Here is a 20,848-nt window from a genome sequence, read left to right as displayed (position 1 = left end):
TTTAATTTAATTTTTGTTAATACATTGTAGCACTTTGAGGTTGTTTACTCAATGCAAAGTGCTTTTTTACAAATAAAGTCTATTATTATTACAATGGCGGACGAGCGCACATTTTCGGGACTCACGCAGATCCCAAATACACATCGGCAGGTACCAGAAGGTAAGAAAAGTCGGTTGTGCATAATATTGCCAAACAAAACGCCAGATAATGTCTCCTAATAAGCGCCCTTTTGGGGTCCTTACACACGCAATAGTAATACTGTACGTTGAAGCACAGTACGTCTGACTATGGTAGACGTAATGCTCCACGTTCCATTAAGCGGTGTGGCTTCGCAACTTACCAGAGTCGTACTAAAACATTTTGACAGAGAAAAAGAGGGAGATTATCGACTGCAATCTGTGGAACGCTCTCCCTGACCACCTGAGGGCACCACAGACTGTGGATGCTTTTAAAATAGGCTTAAAAACCCTTCTTTTTTTTAAAACCCCCTTTTTTTTATATATATGTATACTAGTTTTAGCTATTTGGCTGTTCTGGTTTTTATTTTTATTTATTTTTTATTATCTTTTTAATTTAACTTTTTTTAATACACTGTAGCACTTTGAGGTTGTTTACTTAATGTAAAAAGCTTTTTTAAAAATAAAATCTATTATTATTACAATGGCGGACGAGCGCACATTTCGGGACTCATGCAGATCCCAAATACACATCGGTAGGTACCAGAAGTTAAGAAAAGTCGGTTGTGCATTATATTGCCAAACAAAACGCCAGATAATGTCTCCTAATAAGCGCCCTTTTGGGGTCCTTACCCACACCATAGTAATACCGTACGTTGAAGCACAGTACGTCTGACTATGGTAGACGTAATGCTCCACGTTCCATTAAGCGGTGTGGCTTCGCAGCTTACCAAAGTCGTACTAAAACATTTTGACAGAATTTTGAGCGCTGTGTGTAATGGTTTATATTTTAAATGAAACATCAAAGTTTTGGTGTTGCTTGCTTACCTTTATTGAACAGGCTTCAACCTGCAGTCCACCCGTATCTCTTGTGTGTGACTGCCATCTACTGGTCACACTTATCATTGCACCACGTACCAAATAAAATAGCTTTGAGGTCGGTGAATACGACCAGAAATAATACGTACGTTAGTCACACCGAGTTATAAGGCGCACCTTTTGAGAACATTAAAGGATTTGAAGTGCGCCTTATGGTCCGCAAAATACGGTACACAAAAAAACACTTACTCTGTCCCACTGTCGGTCTTTGTTGAGCAGAATGATGACCAGTTTGGGGTGCATCTGGTAGCCGTCCTCGCTGAACGACAGATTACGGCCCTCGAACGTCACATTCATCAAGTACCTGAGCAGAGTAAAACGCAGAAGAGAGAAAATCACTGATTGAAAAATATCACAAATAGATGAAGAGTGTACAGTTATCTCAAAACCCAGGGGCCAGATCTGGCCCGCCACAAAATGTCTAGTGGCCCACGAAAGCCTGTATATAAGGGGTGTCCTCCCCCCTTTTGGACATTCTGGGCACTCGAACCTGGGTAGGTTTTTTGAACATTTTTGGGACTTTTGCCAACTTTTCCAACTTTTATCCCCCCTCCCCGTGGGACTCGGCTGGGTGTGTTATGGACATTTTGGGCATCCCGGGACTTGCGCGGCCATACATAAGATTTTATGTGAGAGTGTTTTACTTGTTTTAAGGGTTTTTGCTCCTAAATGATCTCAGTAAGATATTGCAGCTTGTTGCGGAGATTTGATGACTTATATTGAGTAAAACATGCTTAAAACTATTTTTGTCCAAATGTCCAAAACACACCCAGCAATGGTGCACAGGAAGGCGGGGAAGAAGAGGGGAAAAGGCAGCCAAAATGGTCAAAAGTCCCAATTTTGTCCAAAATACCTCCCCGGGATCCAGTCCCACGAGTCCCACCGCCGGCCGCACAAGTCCCGGGATGCAAAAAATGCCCAAAAGGCACCCAGCAAAGTCCCACGGGGAAGTGGGGGAGAAAAGTGAGAAAAGTCGTCAAAAGTCCCCAAAAATGTTCAAAATACCTACCCAGGTTCGAGTCCCACAAGTCCCACCGCCGGCCGCGCAATTCCCGGGATGCCCAAAATGTCCATCACACACCCAGCCGAGTCCCACGGGGAGGGGGGATAAAAGTTGGAAAAGTTGGCAAAAGTCCCAAAAATGTTCAAAATACCTACCCAGGTTCGAGTACCACATGGAGTGCCACAAGTCTTAAGACTTGTGGCACTCGAACCCGGGTGTGTGATTTTTAACATTTTACCGACTTTTGTCACTTTTTCCCCGCCTTCCCGTGGGACTTTGCTGGGCGCGTTTTGGACATTCTGGGCACTCGAACCTGGGTAGGTATTTTGAACATTTTTGGGACTTTTGCCAACTTTTCCAACTTTTATCCCCCCTCCCTGTGGGACTCGGCTGGGTGTGTTATGGACATTTTGGGCATCCCGGGACTTGCGCGGCCATACATAAGATTTTATGTCAGAGTGTTTTACTTGTTTTAAGGGTTTTTGCTCCTAAATGATCTCAGTAAGATATTGCAGCTTGTTGCGGAGATTTGATGACCTATATTGAGTAAAATATGCTTAAAACTATTTTTGTCCAAATGTCCAAAACACACCCAGCAATGGTGCACAGGAAGGCGGGGAAGAAGAGGGGAAAAGGCAGCCAAAATGGTCAAAAGTCCCAACTTTGTCCAAAATACCTCCCGGGATCCAGTCCCACGAGTCCCGCCGCCGGCCGCACCCAGCAAAGTCCCACGGGGAAGTGGGGGAGAAAAGTGAGAAAAGTCGTCAAAAGTCCCCCAAAATGTTCAAAATACCTACCCAGGTTCGAGTCCCACAAGTCCCACCGCCGGCCCGCGCAATTCCCGGGATGCCCAAAATGTCCATCACACACCCAGCCGAGTCCCACGGGGAGGGGGGATAAAAGTTGGAAAAGTTGGCAAAAGTCCCAAAAATGTTCAAAATACCTACCCAGGTTGGAGTCCCACATGGAGTGCCACAAGTCTTAAGACTTGTGGCACTCGAACCCGGGTGTGTGATTTTTAACATTTTACCGACTTTTGTCACTTTTTCCCCGCCTTCCCTTTGGACTTTGCTGGGCGCGTTTTGGACATTCTGGGCACTCGAACCTAGGTAGGTATTTTGAACATTTTTGGGACTTTTGCCAACTTTTCCAACTTTTATCCCCCCTCCCCGTGGGACTCGGCTGGGTGTGTTATGGACATTTTGGGCATCCCGGGACTTGCGCGGCCATACATAAGATTTTATGTCAGAGTGTTTTACTTGTTTTAAGGGTTTTTGCTCCTAAATGATCTAAGTAAGATATTGCAGCTTGTTGCGGAGATTTGATGACCTATATTGAGTAAAACATGCTTAAAACTATTTTTGTCCAAATGTCCAAAACACACCCAGCAATGGTGCACAGGAAGGCAAGGAAGAAGAGGGGAAAAGGCAGCCAAAATGGTCAAAAGTCCCAATTTTGTCCAAAATACCTCCCCGGGTTCCAGTCCACGAGTCCCACCGCCGGCCGCACAAGTCCCGGGATGCAAAAAATGCCCAAAAGGCACCAAGCAAAGTCCACGGGGAAGTGGGGAGAAAAGTGAGAAAAGTCGTCAAAAGTCCCCAAAAATGTTCAAAATACCTACCCAGGTTCGAGTCCCACAAGTCCCGCCGCCGGTCCGCGCAATTCCCGGGATGCCCAAAATGTCCATCACACACCCAGCCGAGTCCCACGGGGAGGGGGGATAAAAGTTGGAAAAGTTGGCAAAAGTCCCAAAAATGTTCAAAATACCTACCCAGGTTGGAGTCCCACATGGAGTGCCACAAGTCTTAAGACTTGTGGCACTCGAACCCGGGTGTGTGATTTTTAACATTTTACCGACTTTTGTCACTTTTCCCCCGCCTTCCCGTGGGACTTTGCTGGGCGCGTTTTGGACATTCTGGGCACTCGAACCTGGGTAGGTATTTTGAACATTTTTGGGACTTTTGCCAACTTTTCCAACTTTATCCCCCTCCCCGTGGGACTCGGCTGGGTGTGTTATGGACATTTTGGGCATCCCGGGACTTGCGCGGCCATACATAAGATTTTATGTCAGAGTGTTTACTTGTTTTAAGGGTTTTTGCTCCTAAATGATCTCAGTAAGATATTGCAGCTTGTTGCGGAGATTTGATGACCTATATTGAGTAAAACATGCTTAAAACTATTTTTGTCCAAATGTCCAAAACACACCCAGCAATGGTGCACAGGAAGGCGGGGAAGAAGAGGGGAAAAGGCGGCCAAAATGGTCAAAAGTCCCAATTTTGTCCAAAATACCTCCCCGGGATCCAGTCCCACGAGTCCCGCCGCCGGCCGCACCCAGCAAAGTCCCACGGGAAAGTGGGGGACAAAAGTGAGAAAAGTCGTCAAAAGTCCCCAAAAATGTTCAAAATACCTACCCAGGTTCGAGTCCCACAAGTCCCACCGCCGGCCGCGCAATTCCCGGGATGCCCAAAATGTCCATCACACACCCAGCCGAGTCCCACGGGAGGGGGGATAAAAGTTGGAAAAGTTGGCAAAAGTCCCAAAAATGTTCAAAATACCTACCTAGGTTCGAGTCCCACATGGAGTGCCACAAGTCTTAAGACTTGTGGCACTCGAACCCGGGTGTGTGATTTTTAACATTTTACCGACTTTTGTCACTTTTTTCCCCGCCTTCCCGTGGGACTTTGCTGGGCGCGTTTTGGACATTCTGGGCACTCGAACCTGGGTAGGTATTTTGAACATTTTTGGGACTTTTGCCAACTTTTCCACTTTTATCCCCCTCCCCGTGGGACTCGGCTGGGTGTGTTATGGACATTTTGGGCATCCCGGGACTTGCGCGGCCACACATAAGATTTTATGTCAGAGTGTTTTACTTGTTCTAAGGGTTTTTGCTCCTAAATGATCTCAGTAAGATATTGCAGCTTGTTGCGGAGATTTGATGACCTATATTGAGTAAAACATGCTTGAAACTATTTTTGTCCAAATGTCCAAAACACACCCAGCAATGGTGCACAGGAAGGCGGGGAAGAAGAGGGGAAAAGGCGGCCAAAATGGTCAAAAGTCCCAATTGTGTCCAAAATAGCTCCCCGGGTTCCAGTCCCACGAGTCCCACCGCCGGCCGCACAAGTCCCGGGATGCAAAAAATGCCCAAAAGGCACCCAGCAAAGTCCCACGGGGAAGTGGGGGAGAAAAGTGAGAAAAGTCGTCAAAAGTCCCCAAAAATGTTCAAAATACCTACCCAGGTTCGAGTCCCAAAAGTCCCGCCGCCGGCCGCGCAATTCCCGGGATGCCCAAAATGTCCATCACACACCCAGCCGAGTCCCACGGGGAGGGGGGATAAAAGTTGGAAAAGTTGGCAAAAGTCCCAAAAATGTTCAAAATACCTACCCAGGTTCGAGTCCCACATGGAGTGCCACAAGTCTTAAGACTTGTGGCACTCGAACCCGGGTGTGTGATTTTTAACATTTTACCGACTTTTGTCACTTTTTCCCCGCCTTCCCTTTGGACTTTGCTGGGCGCGTTTTGGACATTCTGGGCACTCGAACCTGGGTAGGTATTTTGAACATTTTTGGGACTTTTGCCAACTTTTCCAACTTTTATCCCCCCTCCCCGTGGGACTCGGCTGGGTGTGTTATGGACATTTTGGGCATCCCGGGACTTGCGCGGCCATACATAAGATTTTATGTCAGAGTGTTTTACTTGTTTTAAGGGTTTTTGCTCCTAAATGATCTCAGTAAGATATTGCACCTTGTTGCGGAGATTTGATGACCTATATTGAGTAAAACATGCTTAAAACTATTTTTGTCCAAATGTCCAAAACACACCCAGCAATGGTGCACAGGAAGGCGGGGAAGAAGAGGGGAAAAGGCAGCCAAAATGGTCAAAAGTCCCAATTTTGTCCCCCCCGAATCTCCCGAATTTGGAGGTCTCAAAGTTGCCGCTTATTTCCCCTCGGGGTGATGGTCGGATGGCAGCGCTTCATAGCAGCAGTCGACCTCCAGGGCCCCAACTCCCCTCCCCTCTGTTGCAAGTTTGTCGTGATTAAATGTAACATGTTTTATGTGTGCATTGCATGGAGGTTTTTTCCCACTCCAGACTAGACCCCCTTAGGAGCCCAGTCTAGATTGTATTTTTTTACTTGTTGCAATGACAATAAAGACCTATCTGGATCTGAATCTGAATCCGAAACTTGGGCACTCGGCATCACGTCCTCCCGTCATGCCGACTTCTGTCAAGTGATTGCCTCGCCGCTCGCGTGCACGTCTTGGCGCCGGCGTTGTTGCCGTCAGGTGAATGAATCTCGCCTTTCTTTCCGACAACAACACACTTCGCTCATACGGCGATTATAGTGAACACGCGTGGGCGTGTGCAAGAGCGTGTGCATGGGAATATTTATGTCAGGTGAACTCAAATCACTTCACATCCCCCCCACACACACACTCACACACACACACACACGCACGCTCGGTCCCCGCCAGGACGCTCTTTTTACACAATAACCTCCGACCTCAACACTGGTAGCCATTTTTTCCCCCCCCCCTTCACCTGCACTTTCAGTCCCAGTCTCAAAACGCCTTTCGAAGGCGCGCTCTGAGACGAGGAAGGAGCGGAATGTCGTGTAAAACGCCGAGCGGTCCCCACAGTGTCATATACGCGCAACACAAACACACACACACTTCATTCTTTCACTCCCCATGTCTCTCAACCAGCCTCCCCCCCTCCTCTCTCTGACTGTTGCCATGGAAACACTCTACCTCATGACCATGGCTACCATATTATATATAGTGTACATCTACATGTAGATGGACAGGTATGTCATATTTGACGTGATAACCAAGACTTCCCGTGTCATTTCGATGGGTGTTGAGGTCCATGTGCCCCCCGCCGGCGGCCCCATCCCACGGAGCTTTGGCGCCCGGACAGCGAGCATAAATCAGGAGCCATTTACAAAATGACTTCCCTATCTCGACCGGGCGGGCGACGGTACGGGTCCGGGCCGTCGCTAGCCGAGCGAGACGCAAGCGTGCGGGCGTTGCCATGGCAGCCACGGCCACTGTGACTTCCGAGCCCATCCGCAGCGTCGCCATGGCGACGGTAATCTCTCAGAGGGCGGGCGGGAGCGAGACGGGGGAGAGTGCGATGGGATTCACAGAAGGAAAATAGGGAAAGAGGACAGGTTGCCGCGAGTCAACTGTCTTCTTCTTTCTTTCTTTCCCCTCATGCTGTCGCTCTTGAGTCATCTTTTTCCTGCCTTTAAATCTCTAGCTCCCTCTTGTGGTACGCTAGAAAAAACACTCCAAAAAAATATTCAAACACAGTGTTACTGTTCAAACTGTGCAATGCAAAAACTGAAATCTAAGTAAGATGAAATATGTCAAATAAGGGTGATATTTGCTTATTTTCTGTCTGATAAGATCATTCTTCTCACTAAGCAAATTTTATGTTAAGAGTGTTTTACTTGTTTTAAAGGCCTACTGAAAGCCACTACTAGCGACCACGCAGTCTGATAGTTTATATATCAATGATGAAATCTTAACATTGCAACACATGCCAATACGGCCGGGTTAACTTATAAAGTGACATTTTAAAATTCCCGCTAAACTTCCGGTTGAAAAGGTCTATGTATGATGACGTATGCGCGTGACGTCAATGGTTGAAACAGAAGTATTGGTACACCATTGAATCAAATACAAAAAATCTCTGTTTTCATCGCATAATTCCACAGTATTCTGGACATCTGTGTTGGTGAATCTTTTGCAATTTGTTTAATGAACAATGGAGACTGCAAAGAAGAAAGTTGTAGGTGGGATCGGTGTATTAGCGGCTGGCTGCAGCAACACAACCAGGAGGACTTTGACTTGGATAGCAGACGCGCAATCCGACGCGAGCCGCCGACCGCACGGATGATCGGGTGAAGTCCTTCGTCGCTCCGTCGATCGCTGGAACGCAGGTGAGCACGGGTGTTGATGAGCAGATGAGGGCTTGCCGGCGTAGGTGGATAGCTAATGTTTTTAGCATAGCTCTGTGAGGTCCCGTTGCTAAGTTAGCTTCAATGGCGTCGTTAGCAACAGTTGATTTTCTGTCTATCCTTCCAGTCAGGGGTTTATTTATTTTAATTCTATATGCAGTTAAGCCCGATGCTATCACGTTAGCTCCGTAGCTATAGTGCTTCACCGATGTATTGTCGTGGAGATAAAAGCCACTGTGAATGTCCATTTCGCGTTCTCGACTCTCATTTTCAAGAGGATATAGTATCCGAGGTGGTTTAAAATACAAATCCGTGATCCACAATACAAAAAGGAGAAAGTGTGGAATCCAATGAGCCAGCTTGTACCTAAGTTACGGTCAGAGCGAAAAAAGATGCGTCCTGCACTGCACTCTAGTCCTTCACTCTCACGTTCCTCATCCACGAATCTTTCATCCTCGCTCAATTTAATGGGGTAATCGTCACTCTCTCGCTGCTGGTGTAAACAATTTGAAGATGTGAGGGGCCTTTCAACCTGTGACGTCACGCTACTTCCGGTACAGGCAAGGCTTTTTTTAATCAGCGACTAAAAGTTGCAAACTTTATCGTCGATGTTCTCTACTAAATCCTTTCAGCAAAAATATGGCAATATCGCGAAATTATCAAGTATGACACATAGAATGGATCTGCTATCCCCGTTTAAATTAAAAAAAACATTTTTGGTAGGCCTTTAAGGGTTTTGGTCCTAAATGATCTCAGTAAGATATTACAGCTTGTTGCGGAGATTTGATGACCTATATTGAGTAAAACATGCTTGAAACGATTTTTGTCCAAATGTCCAAAACACACCCAGCAATGGTGCACAGGAAGGCAAGGAAGACGAGGGGAAAAGGCGGCCAAAATGGTCAAAAGTCCCAATTTTGTCCAAAATACCTCCCCGGGTTCCAGTCCCACGAGTCCCGCCGCCGGCCGCACAAGTCCCGGGATGCAAAAAATGCCCAAAAGGCACCCAGCAAAGTCCCACGGGGAAGTGGGGGAGAAAAGTGAGAAAAGTCGTCAAAAGTCCCCAAAAATGTTCAAAATACCTACCCAGGTTCGAGTCCCACATGGAACGGGTCTGATTTTTGAACAATTTACCGACTTTTGTCACATTTCTCCCCGCCTTCCCGTGGGACTTTGCTGGGCGCGTTTTGGACATTTTGGGCATCCCGGCCGGCGGCGGGACTTGTGGGACTCGAACCTGGGTAGGTATTTTGAACATTTTTGGGACTTTTGCCGACTTCTCCAACTTTTATCCCCCCTCCCCGTGGGACTCGGGGAGGGGGGTTATGGACATTTTGGGCATCCCGGGACTTGCGCGGCCATACATAAGATTTTATGTTAGAGTGTTTTACTTGTTTTAAGGGTTTTTGGTTTTAAATGATCTCAGTAAGATATTACAGCTTGTTGCTGAGATTTGATGACCTATATTGAGTAAAACATGCTTGAAACTAGAATATCAAGTGTTGCAAAGCTGTGTCATCAACACTCACAAGTATAAAAGTACTTTTTTTAATGTAATCATTTCTTATTTCCAGCATGTAAAAAAAAATCATGACTTTGACACAATTGTGTCTCATAATTAAAACAGATGACAGCCAAATACAAAAAAATTCAGAAAAATGTAAAAGTGTTGTTCTTTTTCACTGTCATAGGGCAATAACTCGATCTTTTTTCATTTTAGATTTGTATATAATAAAAATGAAAATCACCAGTCGGCAAATATATATATATATATATATATATATATATATATATATATATATACAAACCCCGTTTCCATATGAGTTGGGAAATTGTGTTAGATGTAAATATAAACGGAATACAATGATTTGCAAATCATTTTCAACCCATATTCAGTTGAATGTGCTACAAAGACAACATATTTCATGTTCAAACTGATAAAAAAAAATTATTTTTGCAAATAATCATTAACTTTAGAATTTGATGCCAGCAACACGTGACAAAGAAGTTGGGAAAGGTGGCAATAAATACTGATAAAGTTGAGGAATGCTCATCAAACACTTATTTGGAACATCCCACAGGTGTGCAGGCTAATTGGGAACAGGTGGGTGCCATGATTGGGTATAAAAACAGCTTCCCAAAAAATGCTCAGTCTTTCACGAGAAAGGATGGGGCGAGGGTCACCACTTTGTCCACAACTGCGTGAGCAAATAGTCAAACAGTTTAAGAACAACGTTTCTCAAAGTGCAATTGCAAGAAATTTAGGGATTTCACCATCTACGCTCCGTAATATCATCACAAGGTTCAGAAAATCTGGAGAAATCACTGCACGTAAGCAGCTAAGCCCGTGACCTTCCATCCCTCAGACGGCACTATATCAAAAAGCGACATCAGTGTGTAAAGGATATCACCACATGGGCTCCGGAACACTTCAGAAACCCACTGTCAGTAACTACAGTTGGTCGCTACATCTGTAAGTGCAAGTTAAAACTCTATTATGCAAAGCGAAAGCTATTTATCAACAACACCCAGAAACGCCGCCGGCTTCTCTGGGCCCAGAGATCACCTAAGATGGACTCATGCAAAGTGGAAAAGTGTTCTGTGGTCTGACGAGTCCACATTTCAAATTGTTTTTGGAAATATTCGACATCGTGTCATCCGGACCAAAGGGGAAGCGAACCATCCAGACTGTTATCGACGCAAAGTGTAAAAGCCAGCATGTGTGATGGTATGGGGGTGTATTAGTGCCCAAGACATGGGTAACCTACACATCTGTGAAGGCACCATTAACGCTGAAAGGTACATACAGGTTTTGGAACCTGCCATCTAAGCGCCGTCTTTTTCATGGACGCCCCTGCTTATTTCAGCAAGACAATGCCAAGCCACATTCAGCATGTGTTACAACAGCGTGGCTTCGTAAAAAAAGAGTGCGGGTACTTTCCTGGCCCGCCTGCAGTCCAGACCTGTCTCCCATTGACAATGTGTGGCGCATTATGAAGCCTAAAATAGCAGAAGGGAGACCCCCGGACTGTTGAACGACTGAAGCTGTACATAAAACAAGAATGGGAAAGAATTCCACTTTCAAAGCTTCAACAATTAGTTTCCTCAGTTCCCAATCGTTTATTGAGTGTTGTTAAAAGGAAAGGCCATGTAACACAGTGGTGAACATGCCCTTCCCCAACTACTTTGGCACGTGTTGCAGCCATGAAATTCTAAGTAAATTATTATTTACAAAAACATAAATAAAGTTTATGAGATTGAACATCAAATATGTTGTCTTTGTAGTGCATTCAACTGAATATGGCTTGAAAAGGATTTGCAAATCATTGTATTCCGTTTATATTTACATCTAACACAATTTCCCAACTCATATGGAAACGGGGTTTGTATAACATATATGTAATATTTACATATTATGTATACAGTATATAATACAGTATATAATACACCCTTGTTGTAAGTACTCTTACTTGAGTACCAACTCTAGGAATGCTGCAGTAAAATGTATATAAGGAAGAAAAAAAAAAAATAGAATAACCGTTGGTAATAAAAAAACAACAACGAAATAACCGATCAAAAAGCTGGTTGTTGCCATGGCAACCCCGGCCGCACTCCCCTGCAGTGTCTTCATCAACCTTCTCTCTTCACGAGATGGTGATATCATCGCAGCTGCCGCCGAATTACAGTACGTGCCCCGATCCGCCATATCGTACGTTTCCCTCGACACCATTCCCCTGTTGCCTTCGTAAAAAAAAAAAATCTTTTTGAAATGAATAAATAACGCCGAACGGCAGCGGCGTTTCTCCACCTGTGGAGCAAAAGTGGGCAAAAGGCACACGTGTGCGCACACCAACAGCCGGCGGCTACACGACGCCGTGGCCTGACACAGATACGTTTCAGCGCCTGTTCCCGTGTGAATAATGGAGGAAGGGTGTGAAATATTGATAAGGCAGTTTTAATAAATTAACCCTGTCATGAATTAGTCATGCTTTACACTTCTTCGCAATTACTGCGGCGCAATGTACTTGTTATACTGTAAGCGGGGGGATCTGTATGGCGAACCATAATGTACCATGTTTACGTGTGTATTCATCGTGTGTGTGTGTGTTCTGGCAATGCTGACTTAATGGGGACATGGCTCTGTTTACACCAGGGGTCACCAACGTGGTGCCCGCGGGCACCAGGTGGCCCGTAAGGACCAGATGAGTAGCCCGCTGGCCTGTTCTAAAAATAGCTCAAATAGCAGCACTTACCAGTGAGCTGCCTCTATTTTTTAAATTTTATTTATTTACTAGCAAGCTAGTCTCGCTTTGCCCGACATTTTTAATTCTAAGAGAGACAAAACTCAAATAGAATTTGAAAATCCAAGAAAATATTTTAAAGACTTGTTTAAATAAATTCATTAATTTTTTTACTTTGCTTCTTATAACTTTCAGAAAGACAATTTTAGAGGAAAAAAATACAACCTTAAAAATGATTTTAGGATTTTTAAACACATATACCTTTTTACCTTTTAAATTCCTTCCTCTTCTTTCCTGACAATTTAAATCAATGTTCAAGTAAATGTATTTTTTTTATTGTAAAGAATAATAAATACATTTTAATTTAACTCTTCATTTTAGCTTCTGTTTTTTCGACGAAGAATATTTGTGAAATATTTCTTCAAACTTATTATGATTAAAATTCAAAAAAATTATTCTGGCAAATCTAGAAAACCTGTAGAATCAAATTTAAATCTTATTTCAAAGTCTTTTGAATTTATTTTAAAAATTTTGTTCTGGAAAATCTAGAAGAAATAATGATTTGTCTTTGTTAGAAATATAGCTTGGTCCAATTTGTTATATATTCTAACAAAGTGTAGATTGGATTTTAACCTATAAAATTACTAATGATGTTCCATAAATTCTTCTTTTAAGTTTTTGTCTTCTTTTTTTCGGTTGAATTTTGAATTTTAAAGAGTCGAAATTGAAAAAAAACTATGTTTCAAAATTTAATTGTCATTTTGTTCGTGTTTTCTCCTCTTTTAAACCGTTCAATTAAGTGTAAATATCATTAATTATCAATAATAACATAGAGTTAAAGGTAAATTGAGCAAATTGGCTATTTCTGGCCATTTATTTAAGTGTGTATCAAACTGGTAGCCCTTCGCATTAATCACTACCCAAGAAGTAGCTCTTGCTTTCAAAAAGGTTGGTGACCCCTGGTTTACACAGTCACCTTTAGGGGACCTCTGACGGTATGGGGGCAAAAAAACAGGTCCCCTAAAGGGAAACCTTTTTAAATGATAGTCAGATCCATTCTGCAGACATGTGATTTGACCACAATGAAAAAGACTGAAAACATTTCCAGGGGTCTGGGGGACGAAAGCCCCCAGCCAGGTCCCCCCACCAGTGCCCTGGTGCCCTGGTGGGAGGACAAGGGGGGCAACGCCCCCCGAAGCTCCTGGTTTTTCACCAATTTAACATGCTAAAATTAACAAAGACAGCACCATTTGAAGAAAATATTTTAGTGTTTAAAGACATGAAAACATCATTATTAGAACATACATAACCCAATTATCCTAATGAACAGGGGCCGGCCCGTGGCATAGGCCGTATAGGCAAATGCTAAGGGCGCCGTTCATCAGGGGGCGCCACGCCAGTGCCACAAATGTTGGAGAAAAAAAATAAAAATAAATAAAAGTTGGTACTATTATTTCTAAATACAAAAAATAATCCCACGTTAATTAAAATGCAAAATAAAGCCTATTTAGTAGAAATATTATTTGTTACAACATTACACCCCCCCCCCCCCGCCCCGCACGGTGCGCCCCCTACCTTCCTGTATCATGACTCTTTTTGGACTCACCACGTCAAAAAATCAACACAAGATGTCAAAACGGCCAAAACTGTCAGGTGCCCAGGGAAGAGAAAAGAAGAGGAGAGGAAACGAGAAAAAGACAGAGGTAGCAGGTAGGTAACGTTAGCCTACATGAAAATATTTGTCTGTTACAGAATGTGATAGTAACTTGGCTTTTTAGCACTAAGCTAATGCCACATGATTCGGCAATTGCTAATCAATAAATAGCTAGTTCTGTTTTAACGTCGGGTTAATATTGTGGAGGGGGCTAAATTGTTATGGAAAATAATAATGTAACGTTAGGTAATTACAGTACTCCCACCTTACATTCCTCAGGGACATTTGTATTAGATCTTTTATGCAGGTGTTTTTTGTTTACATTGTTATTGCCTTCTGGTTAGCTAATGTTTGCCCTGCAGGTAATAGTTACTTTTCCACCCCTTTATATATTACTGCAAAGAAGAAAGCTGTAGGTGGGATCGGTGTATTAGCGGCGGACTACAGCAACACAACCAGGAAGACTTTGACTCGGATAGCAGACGCGCTAGCCGACGCTAGCCGCCGACCGCACGGATGATCGGGTGAAGTCCTCCATCCTTCCGTCGATCGCTGGAACGCAGGTGAGCACGGGTGTTGATGAGCAGATGAGAGCTGGCTGACATAGGTGGAGCGCTAATGTTTTTATCATAGCTCTGTGAGGTCCCGTTATACTAAGTTAGCTTCAATGGCGTCGTTAGCAACAGCATTTTTAAGCTTCGCCAAGCTGGAAAGCATTAACCGTGTATTTACATGTCCATGGTTTAATAGTATTGTTGATCTTCTGTCTATCCTTCCAGTCAGGGATTTATCTATTTTGTTTCTATATGCAGTTAAGCATGATGCTATCACGTTAGCTCCGTAGCTAAGTTAGCTTCAATGGCGTCGTTAGCAACAGCATTTTTAAGCTTCGCCAGGCTGGAAAGCATTAACCGTGTATTTACATGTTCATGGTTTAATAGTATTGTTGATTTTCTGTCTATCCTTCCAGTCAGGGGTTTATTTATTTTGTTTCTATATGCAGTTAAGCACGATGCTATCACGTTAGCTCCGTAGCTAAGTTAGCTTCAATGGCGTCGTTAGCAACAGCATTTTTAAGCTTCGCCAGGCTGGAAAGCATTAACCGTGTAGTTACATGTACATGGTTTAATAGTATTGTTGATCTTCTGTCTATCCTTCCAGTCAGGGGTTTATTTATTTTGTTTCTATCTGCAGTTAAGCACGATGCTATCACGTTAGCTCCGTAGCTAAAGTGCTTCGCCGATGTATTGTCGTGGAGATAAAAGTCACTGTGAATGTCCGTTTCGCGTTCTCGACTCTCATTTTCAAGAGGATATAGTATCCGAGGTGGTTTAAAATACAAATCCGTGATCCACAATAGAAAAAGGAGAGAGTGTGGAATCCAATGAGCCAGCTTGTACCTAAGTTACGGTCAGAGCGAAAAAAAGATAGGTCTAGCACTGCATTCTTGTCCTTAACTCTAACGTTCCTCATCCACAAATCTTTCATCCTTGCTCAAATTAATGGGGTAATCGTCGCTTTCTCGGTCCGAATCGCTCTAGCTGCGTTGAAAACAATAGGAAAATATGAGGAAGTGAACAACTGACTACGTCACGCTACTTCCGGTACGGGCAAGGCTTTTTTTAAATCAGATACCAAAAGTTGCGATCTTTATCGTCGATGTTCTCTACTAAATCCTTTCAGCAAAAATATGGCAATATCGCGAAATCAAGTATGACACATAGAATGGATCTGCTATCCCCGTTTAAATAAAAACAATTCATTTCAGTAGGCCTTTAATCTTGTTGTGCAGCACTTTGGAAACATTTTTGTTGTTTAAATGTGCTCCATAAATAAAGTGGATTGGATTGGATTGTTGTACGTGCATACAAATGTTTTAAACTGGATTTTCCTCTAAGGTTCTATTTCTCCTCCTTAGTTGAGAAGAATTGTTGAACATTCTTTGGTAGCAGGTTATAATTTGCTTTGCGCATCATTTTAGCTGTTTGCAATTTTACCAAATCACCGAACTTTAATATTTTTGACTCAATAAATGGTGTTTAAGTGGCGAAACTTCCTATAAGAGGACAGCTGTAGTGCTGTATTCATGTCATATTTCATTTGAACTTTTGTATTTTTTTTTTAAATGGTCCTCAGTATTCACGTACAAATTTGTGTAAATTATGCAAAATTATTTAAACCATTATTTAAACCATATTAAGTCTTTTTCCCCAGGGTCCCCAGTAAGAGTGATCACCACATTACTTCATCAATCCAGAGATTTAAAGACGTGGCCATTTTACACTATTTTTTTTAGGCCTCCACAACCTGTAGAAAGGCTGGTCCCCACAATTCATGAACAAAAACTTGGTCCCCATTCCAAATGATAACCAGTAAGTGTGTGTGTGTGTGTGTGTGTGTGTGTGTGTGTGTGTGTGTGTGTGTGTGTGTGTGTGTGTGTGTGGACCCTGGCTGCAGAATGCGTGTATGTTGTGTCGGCGGGTGAGCCAAGACAGAGCGAGGAAAGGACAGATGACGTCGAAAAAGGTTGACTTTTTCCCCACAAAAGCTGGACGTGACCTAATTAAAACGAGCCCTTAATAGGATTATTTAGAAAAATGGTGAGCGTCGGTGCATTTGAAGGCAACGCGTTTAAGCCGATTTGGTTCCTTTGTTTGCAAATTTGGGCGCGGGACGATCGCTGACTCGATCATTTACTGTCGATTGCGTGGACTTGATCGCGGCCACCTATCCAGGATGGAGTGCAGTACCAAGCTGCGACCAGCAGAGGCGGTGTAGAGTCAGTCGTCTGTTTACGAACTCCGAAAGCAGTGAAAATGTCACGTTGTGTAAATGGTAAATAAAAAGAGAATACAACAAATCCCTTTCAACTTATATTCAATTGAATAGACTGCAAAGACAAGATATTTCATGTTCACACTGGAAAACTTTGTTATTTTTTTGCAAATATTAGCTCATTTGCACGGGACATGGCGGAAATTATTTTGTAATAATTTTTTAAATTTATTTATTTATTTTTTTTTTAGACATGTATCTCGTGCGCACGAGAAACTTTTTATAAAGTTATAAAAATAAATAATAATATTTTTTTTTAATTTTTTTTTTTTTTATACATGTATCTCATGCGCACGAGAAACTATCCCGTGCGCATAAGAAACTTTTTATAGTTATAAAAAAAATAAAAAAAATAAAATAAAATTATAATATATGTATATATATATCTATATATATATATATATATATATATTTTTTTAGACATGTATCTCATGCGCATGAGAAACTTTTTATAAAGTTATAAAAATTTTAAAAAAAAATACATATATATATAATATATATATATATATATATATATATATATATATATATATATATATATATATATATATATATATATATATATATATATATATATATATATATATTTTTAGACATGAATCTCGTGCGCACGAGAAACTTTTTATTAAGTTATAAAAATAAATAATAATAATATTTTTTTTTTTTTTTTTTTTTTTAGACATGTATCTCGTGCGCACGAGAAACTATCCCGTGCGCATGAGAAACTTTTTATAGTTATAAAAAAATAAAATTATAATATATATATATATATATATATATATATATATATATATATATATATATATATATATATATATATATATATATATATATATATATATATATATATATATATATATATATATTTTTTAGACATGTATCTCATGCGCATGAGAAACTTTTTATAAAGTTATAAAAATATATATATATATATATATATATATATATATATATATATATATATATATATATATATATATATATATATATATATATATATATTTTTTTTTTAGACATGTATCTCGTGCGCACGAGATACGTGTTTAAAAAAAATAAAAATAAATAAAATATATATATATATATATATATATATATATATATATATATATATATATATATATATATATATATATATATATATATATTTTAGACATGTATCTCGTGCGCACGAGATACGTGTTTAAAAAATAAATTAAAAAATAAAAAAAATATATATATATATATATATATGTATATATATATATATATATACATATATATATATAAAAAATAAATAATCCCCCATGTCCCTTTAGGGGCTCCGTACATTTGGAACTTGATGCCTGCAACATGTTTCAAAAAAGCTGGCACAAATAGCAAAAAAGACTGAGAACGTTGAGGAATGCTCATCAAAGACTTATTTGGAACATCCCACAGGTGAACAGGCTAATTGGGAACAGGTGGGTGCCATGATTGGGTATAAAAGCAGCTTCCATGAAATGCTCAGTCGTTCACAAACAAGGACGGGGCGAGGGTCACCACTTTGTCAACAAATGCCTGAGCAAATTGTTTAACAACAACATTTCTCAACCAGCTATTGCAAGGAATTTAGGCATTTCACCATCTACGCTCCGTAATATCATCAAAAGGTTCAGAGAATCTGGAGAAATGTTGCCATCCAAGCAACGTTATCATGGACGCCCCTGCTTATTTCCGCAAGACAATGCCAAGCCACGTGTTACATCTACGTGGCTTCATAGTAAAAGAGTGCGGGTACTAGACTGGCCTGCCTGTAGTCCAGACCTGTCTCCCATTGAAAATGTGTGGCGCATTATGAAGCCTAAAATAGCACAAGGGAGACCCCCGGACTGTTGAACAACTTAAGCTGTACATCAAGCAAGAATGGGAAAGAATTCCACTTCAAAAATGTGTCTCCTCAGTTCCCAAACCTTTACTGAGTGTTGTTAAAAGGAAAGGCCATGTAACACACTGGTAAAAATGCCCCTGTGACTACTTTTTTGCAATGTGTTGCTGCCATTATATTCTAAGTTCATGATTATTTACAAACAAAAACAAAGTTTCTCAGTGTGAACATGAAATATCTTGTCTTTGCAGTCTATTCAATTGAATATAAGTTGAAAAGGATTTGTTGTATTCTCTTTTTATTTACCATTTACACAACGTGACAACTTCACTGCTTTTGGGGTTTGTAGTTTATTTTGGAATTACCGTAAAATACTACTTTTTCCCTACCTTATGAACCCCGCGGTTTATAGAACGGCGCCACTATTTTATGGATTTTTCTTCCGCTGACGGCCATAATGCAAACAAGCGACAAAAAGGTGTGTCATTGTTTGTGCTACGGCTTTTGGACAAGTTTGCTCACTTCTCAAATATTCCCCCCCCCCCCCCCCACACCCCACACTCTCCACAGTGAACATAAATTGTGAATTGTGTATAAAGGTGTTATAACTATAAACATTGCAAGCTTTATTAACATTGAAGGAAACAACACACCGGTCCTTCCTCGTCTCCCAGCGTGGTTACAGGTAGAGATGTCCGATAATGGCTTTTTTGCCGATATTCCGATATTGTCCAACTCTTAGTTACCGATTCCGATATCAAGCGATACCGATATATACAGTGGTGGAATGAACACATTATTATGCCTAATGTTGTTGTGATGCCCCGCTGGATGCATTAAACAATGTAACAAGGTTTTCCAAAATAAATCAACTCAAGTTATGGAAAAAAAAAATGCCAACATGGCACTGCCATATTTATTATTGAAGTCACAAAGTGCATTATTTTTTTTTAACTTGCCTCAAAACAGCAGCTTGGAATTTTGGGAAATGCTCTCCCTGAGAGAGCATGAGGAGGTTGAGGTGGGCGGGGTTGGGGGAGGGCGGGGTTTAGGGGTAGGTGGTAGCGGGGGGTGAATATTGTAACGTCCCGGAAGAGTTAGTGCTGCAAGGGATTCTGGGTATTTGTTCTGTTGTGTTACGGTGCGGATGTTCTCCCAAAATGTGTTTGTCATTCTTGTTTGGTGTGGCTTCACAGTGTGGCGCATATTTGTAACAGTGTTAAACTTGTATATACGGACACCCTCAGTTTGACCTGTATGGCTGTTGACCAAGTATGCCTTGCATTCACTTGTGTGTGTGTGAAAAGCCGTAGATATTATGCGACTGGGCCGGCATGCAAAGGTTTATTGGCGCTCTGTACTTCTCCCTACGTCCGTGTACACAGCGGCCTTTTAAAAAGTCATACATTTGACTTTTTGAAACCGATATCAATAATTCTGAAACCGATACAGATAATTTCCGATATCACATTTTAAAGCATTTATCGGCCGATAATATCGGCAGCCCGATATTATCGTTACAGGGAAGGCATGTGATACATACGATTCCTCATATTCTGGTATGGTAAAAAAAAGGTGTGTTTCCTGAGGTCACACGCCCACCTATTTGGGAAGAACTGGTGTAGACTGGGCTTTTGAGCGGAATGGCCGCTCCGTCTTCTAGCCGTCAATAGCGTTTTTGCTCAAAAAGGATTCTTCATTCGTCACTCCAAGCGACGTTTGTAAGTTTTACAATATAACTAAAACAATTCTTACTTACTAAAACGTCCCGTGTGTGACGTCTGTAGGAGTGTTTTCATGCAGATTTGTACGTGCTGTCATAATTGGAACTTTCCCAAGTTCCAAACCAAATTCCGTTTTTTTATTGAAATTCAAACTCTTCAACATTCAAACCACTCAAACTATTCTTACATTCATACTACATTCTGTAAGTCTTTGCTGTCGTCCAGAATTCTGTTTTTGTTTACTTTGTAGCCAGTTCACTTTCGGTTTCGTTTTGCATTGCCGTCCCTATGCTTCATCCATCCATCCATTTTCTACCGTTTGTCCCTTTTGGGGTTGCGGGGTGGCGCTGGAGCCTATCACAGCTGCATTTGGGCGGAAGGCGGGGTACACCCTGGACAAGGATTCTTCATTCGTCACTCCAAGCGACGTTTGTAAGTTTTACAATATAACTAAAACAATTCTTACTTACTAAAACGTCCCGTGTGTGACGTCTGTAGGAGTGTTTTCATGCATATTTGTACGTGCT

The 20,848-nt window shown here is 41.6% G+C and overlaps 1 protein-coding gene across 1 annotated transcript in view; it reads right to left on the bottom strand.

Annotated features, from left to right (window-relative positions):
- Positions 1-20,848, bottom strand: part of LOC133642879 (glutamate receptor ionotropic, NMDA 2B-like) — a 355,065-nt gene that overhangs the window by 85,261 nt on the left and 248,956 nt on the right. Inside the window, exon 6 of the mRNA XM_062037290.1 lies at positions 1,246-1,360. Coding sequence (XP_061893274.1) covers positions 1,246-1,360 — 115 coding nt within the window. The remainder of the gene's footprint in view (positions 1-1,245; positions 1,361-20,848) is intronic.

Source organism: Entelurus aequoreus, linkage group LG25 (assembly GCF_033978785.1).
Source record: "Entelurus aequoreus isolate RoL-2023_Sb linkage group LG25, RoL_Eaeq_v1.1, whole genome shotgun sequence".
NCBI classification, from domain to species: domain Eukaryota; kingdom Metazoa; phylum Chordata; class Actinopteri; order Syngnathiformes; family Syngnathidae; genus Entelurus; species Entelurus aequoreus.
Note: the sequence above shows the minus strand (reverse complement) of the source record. Positions and strands in the feature narration are given on the sequence as shown.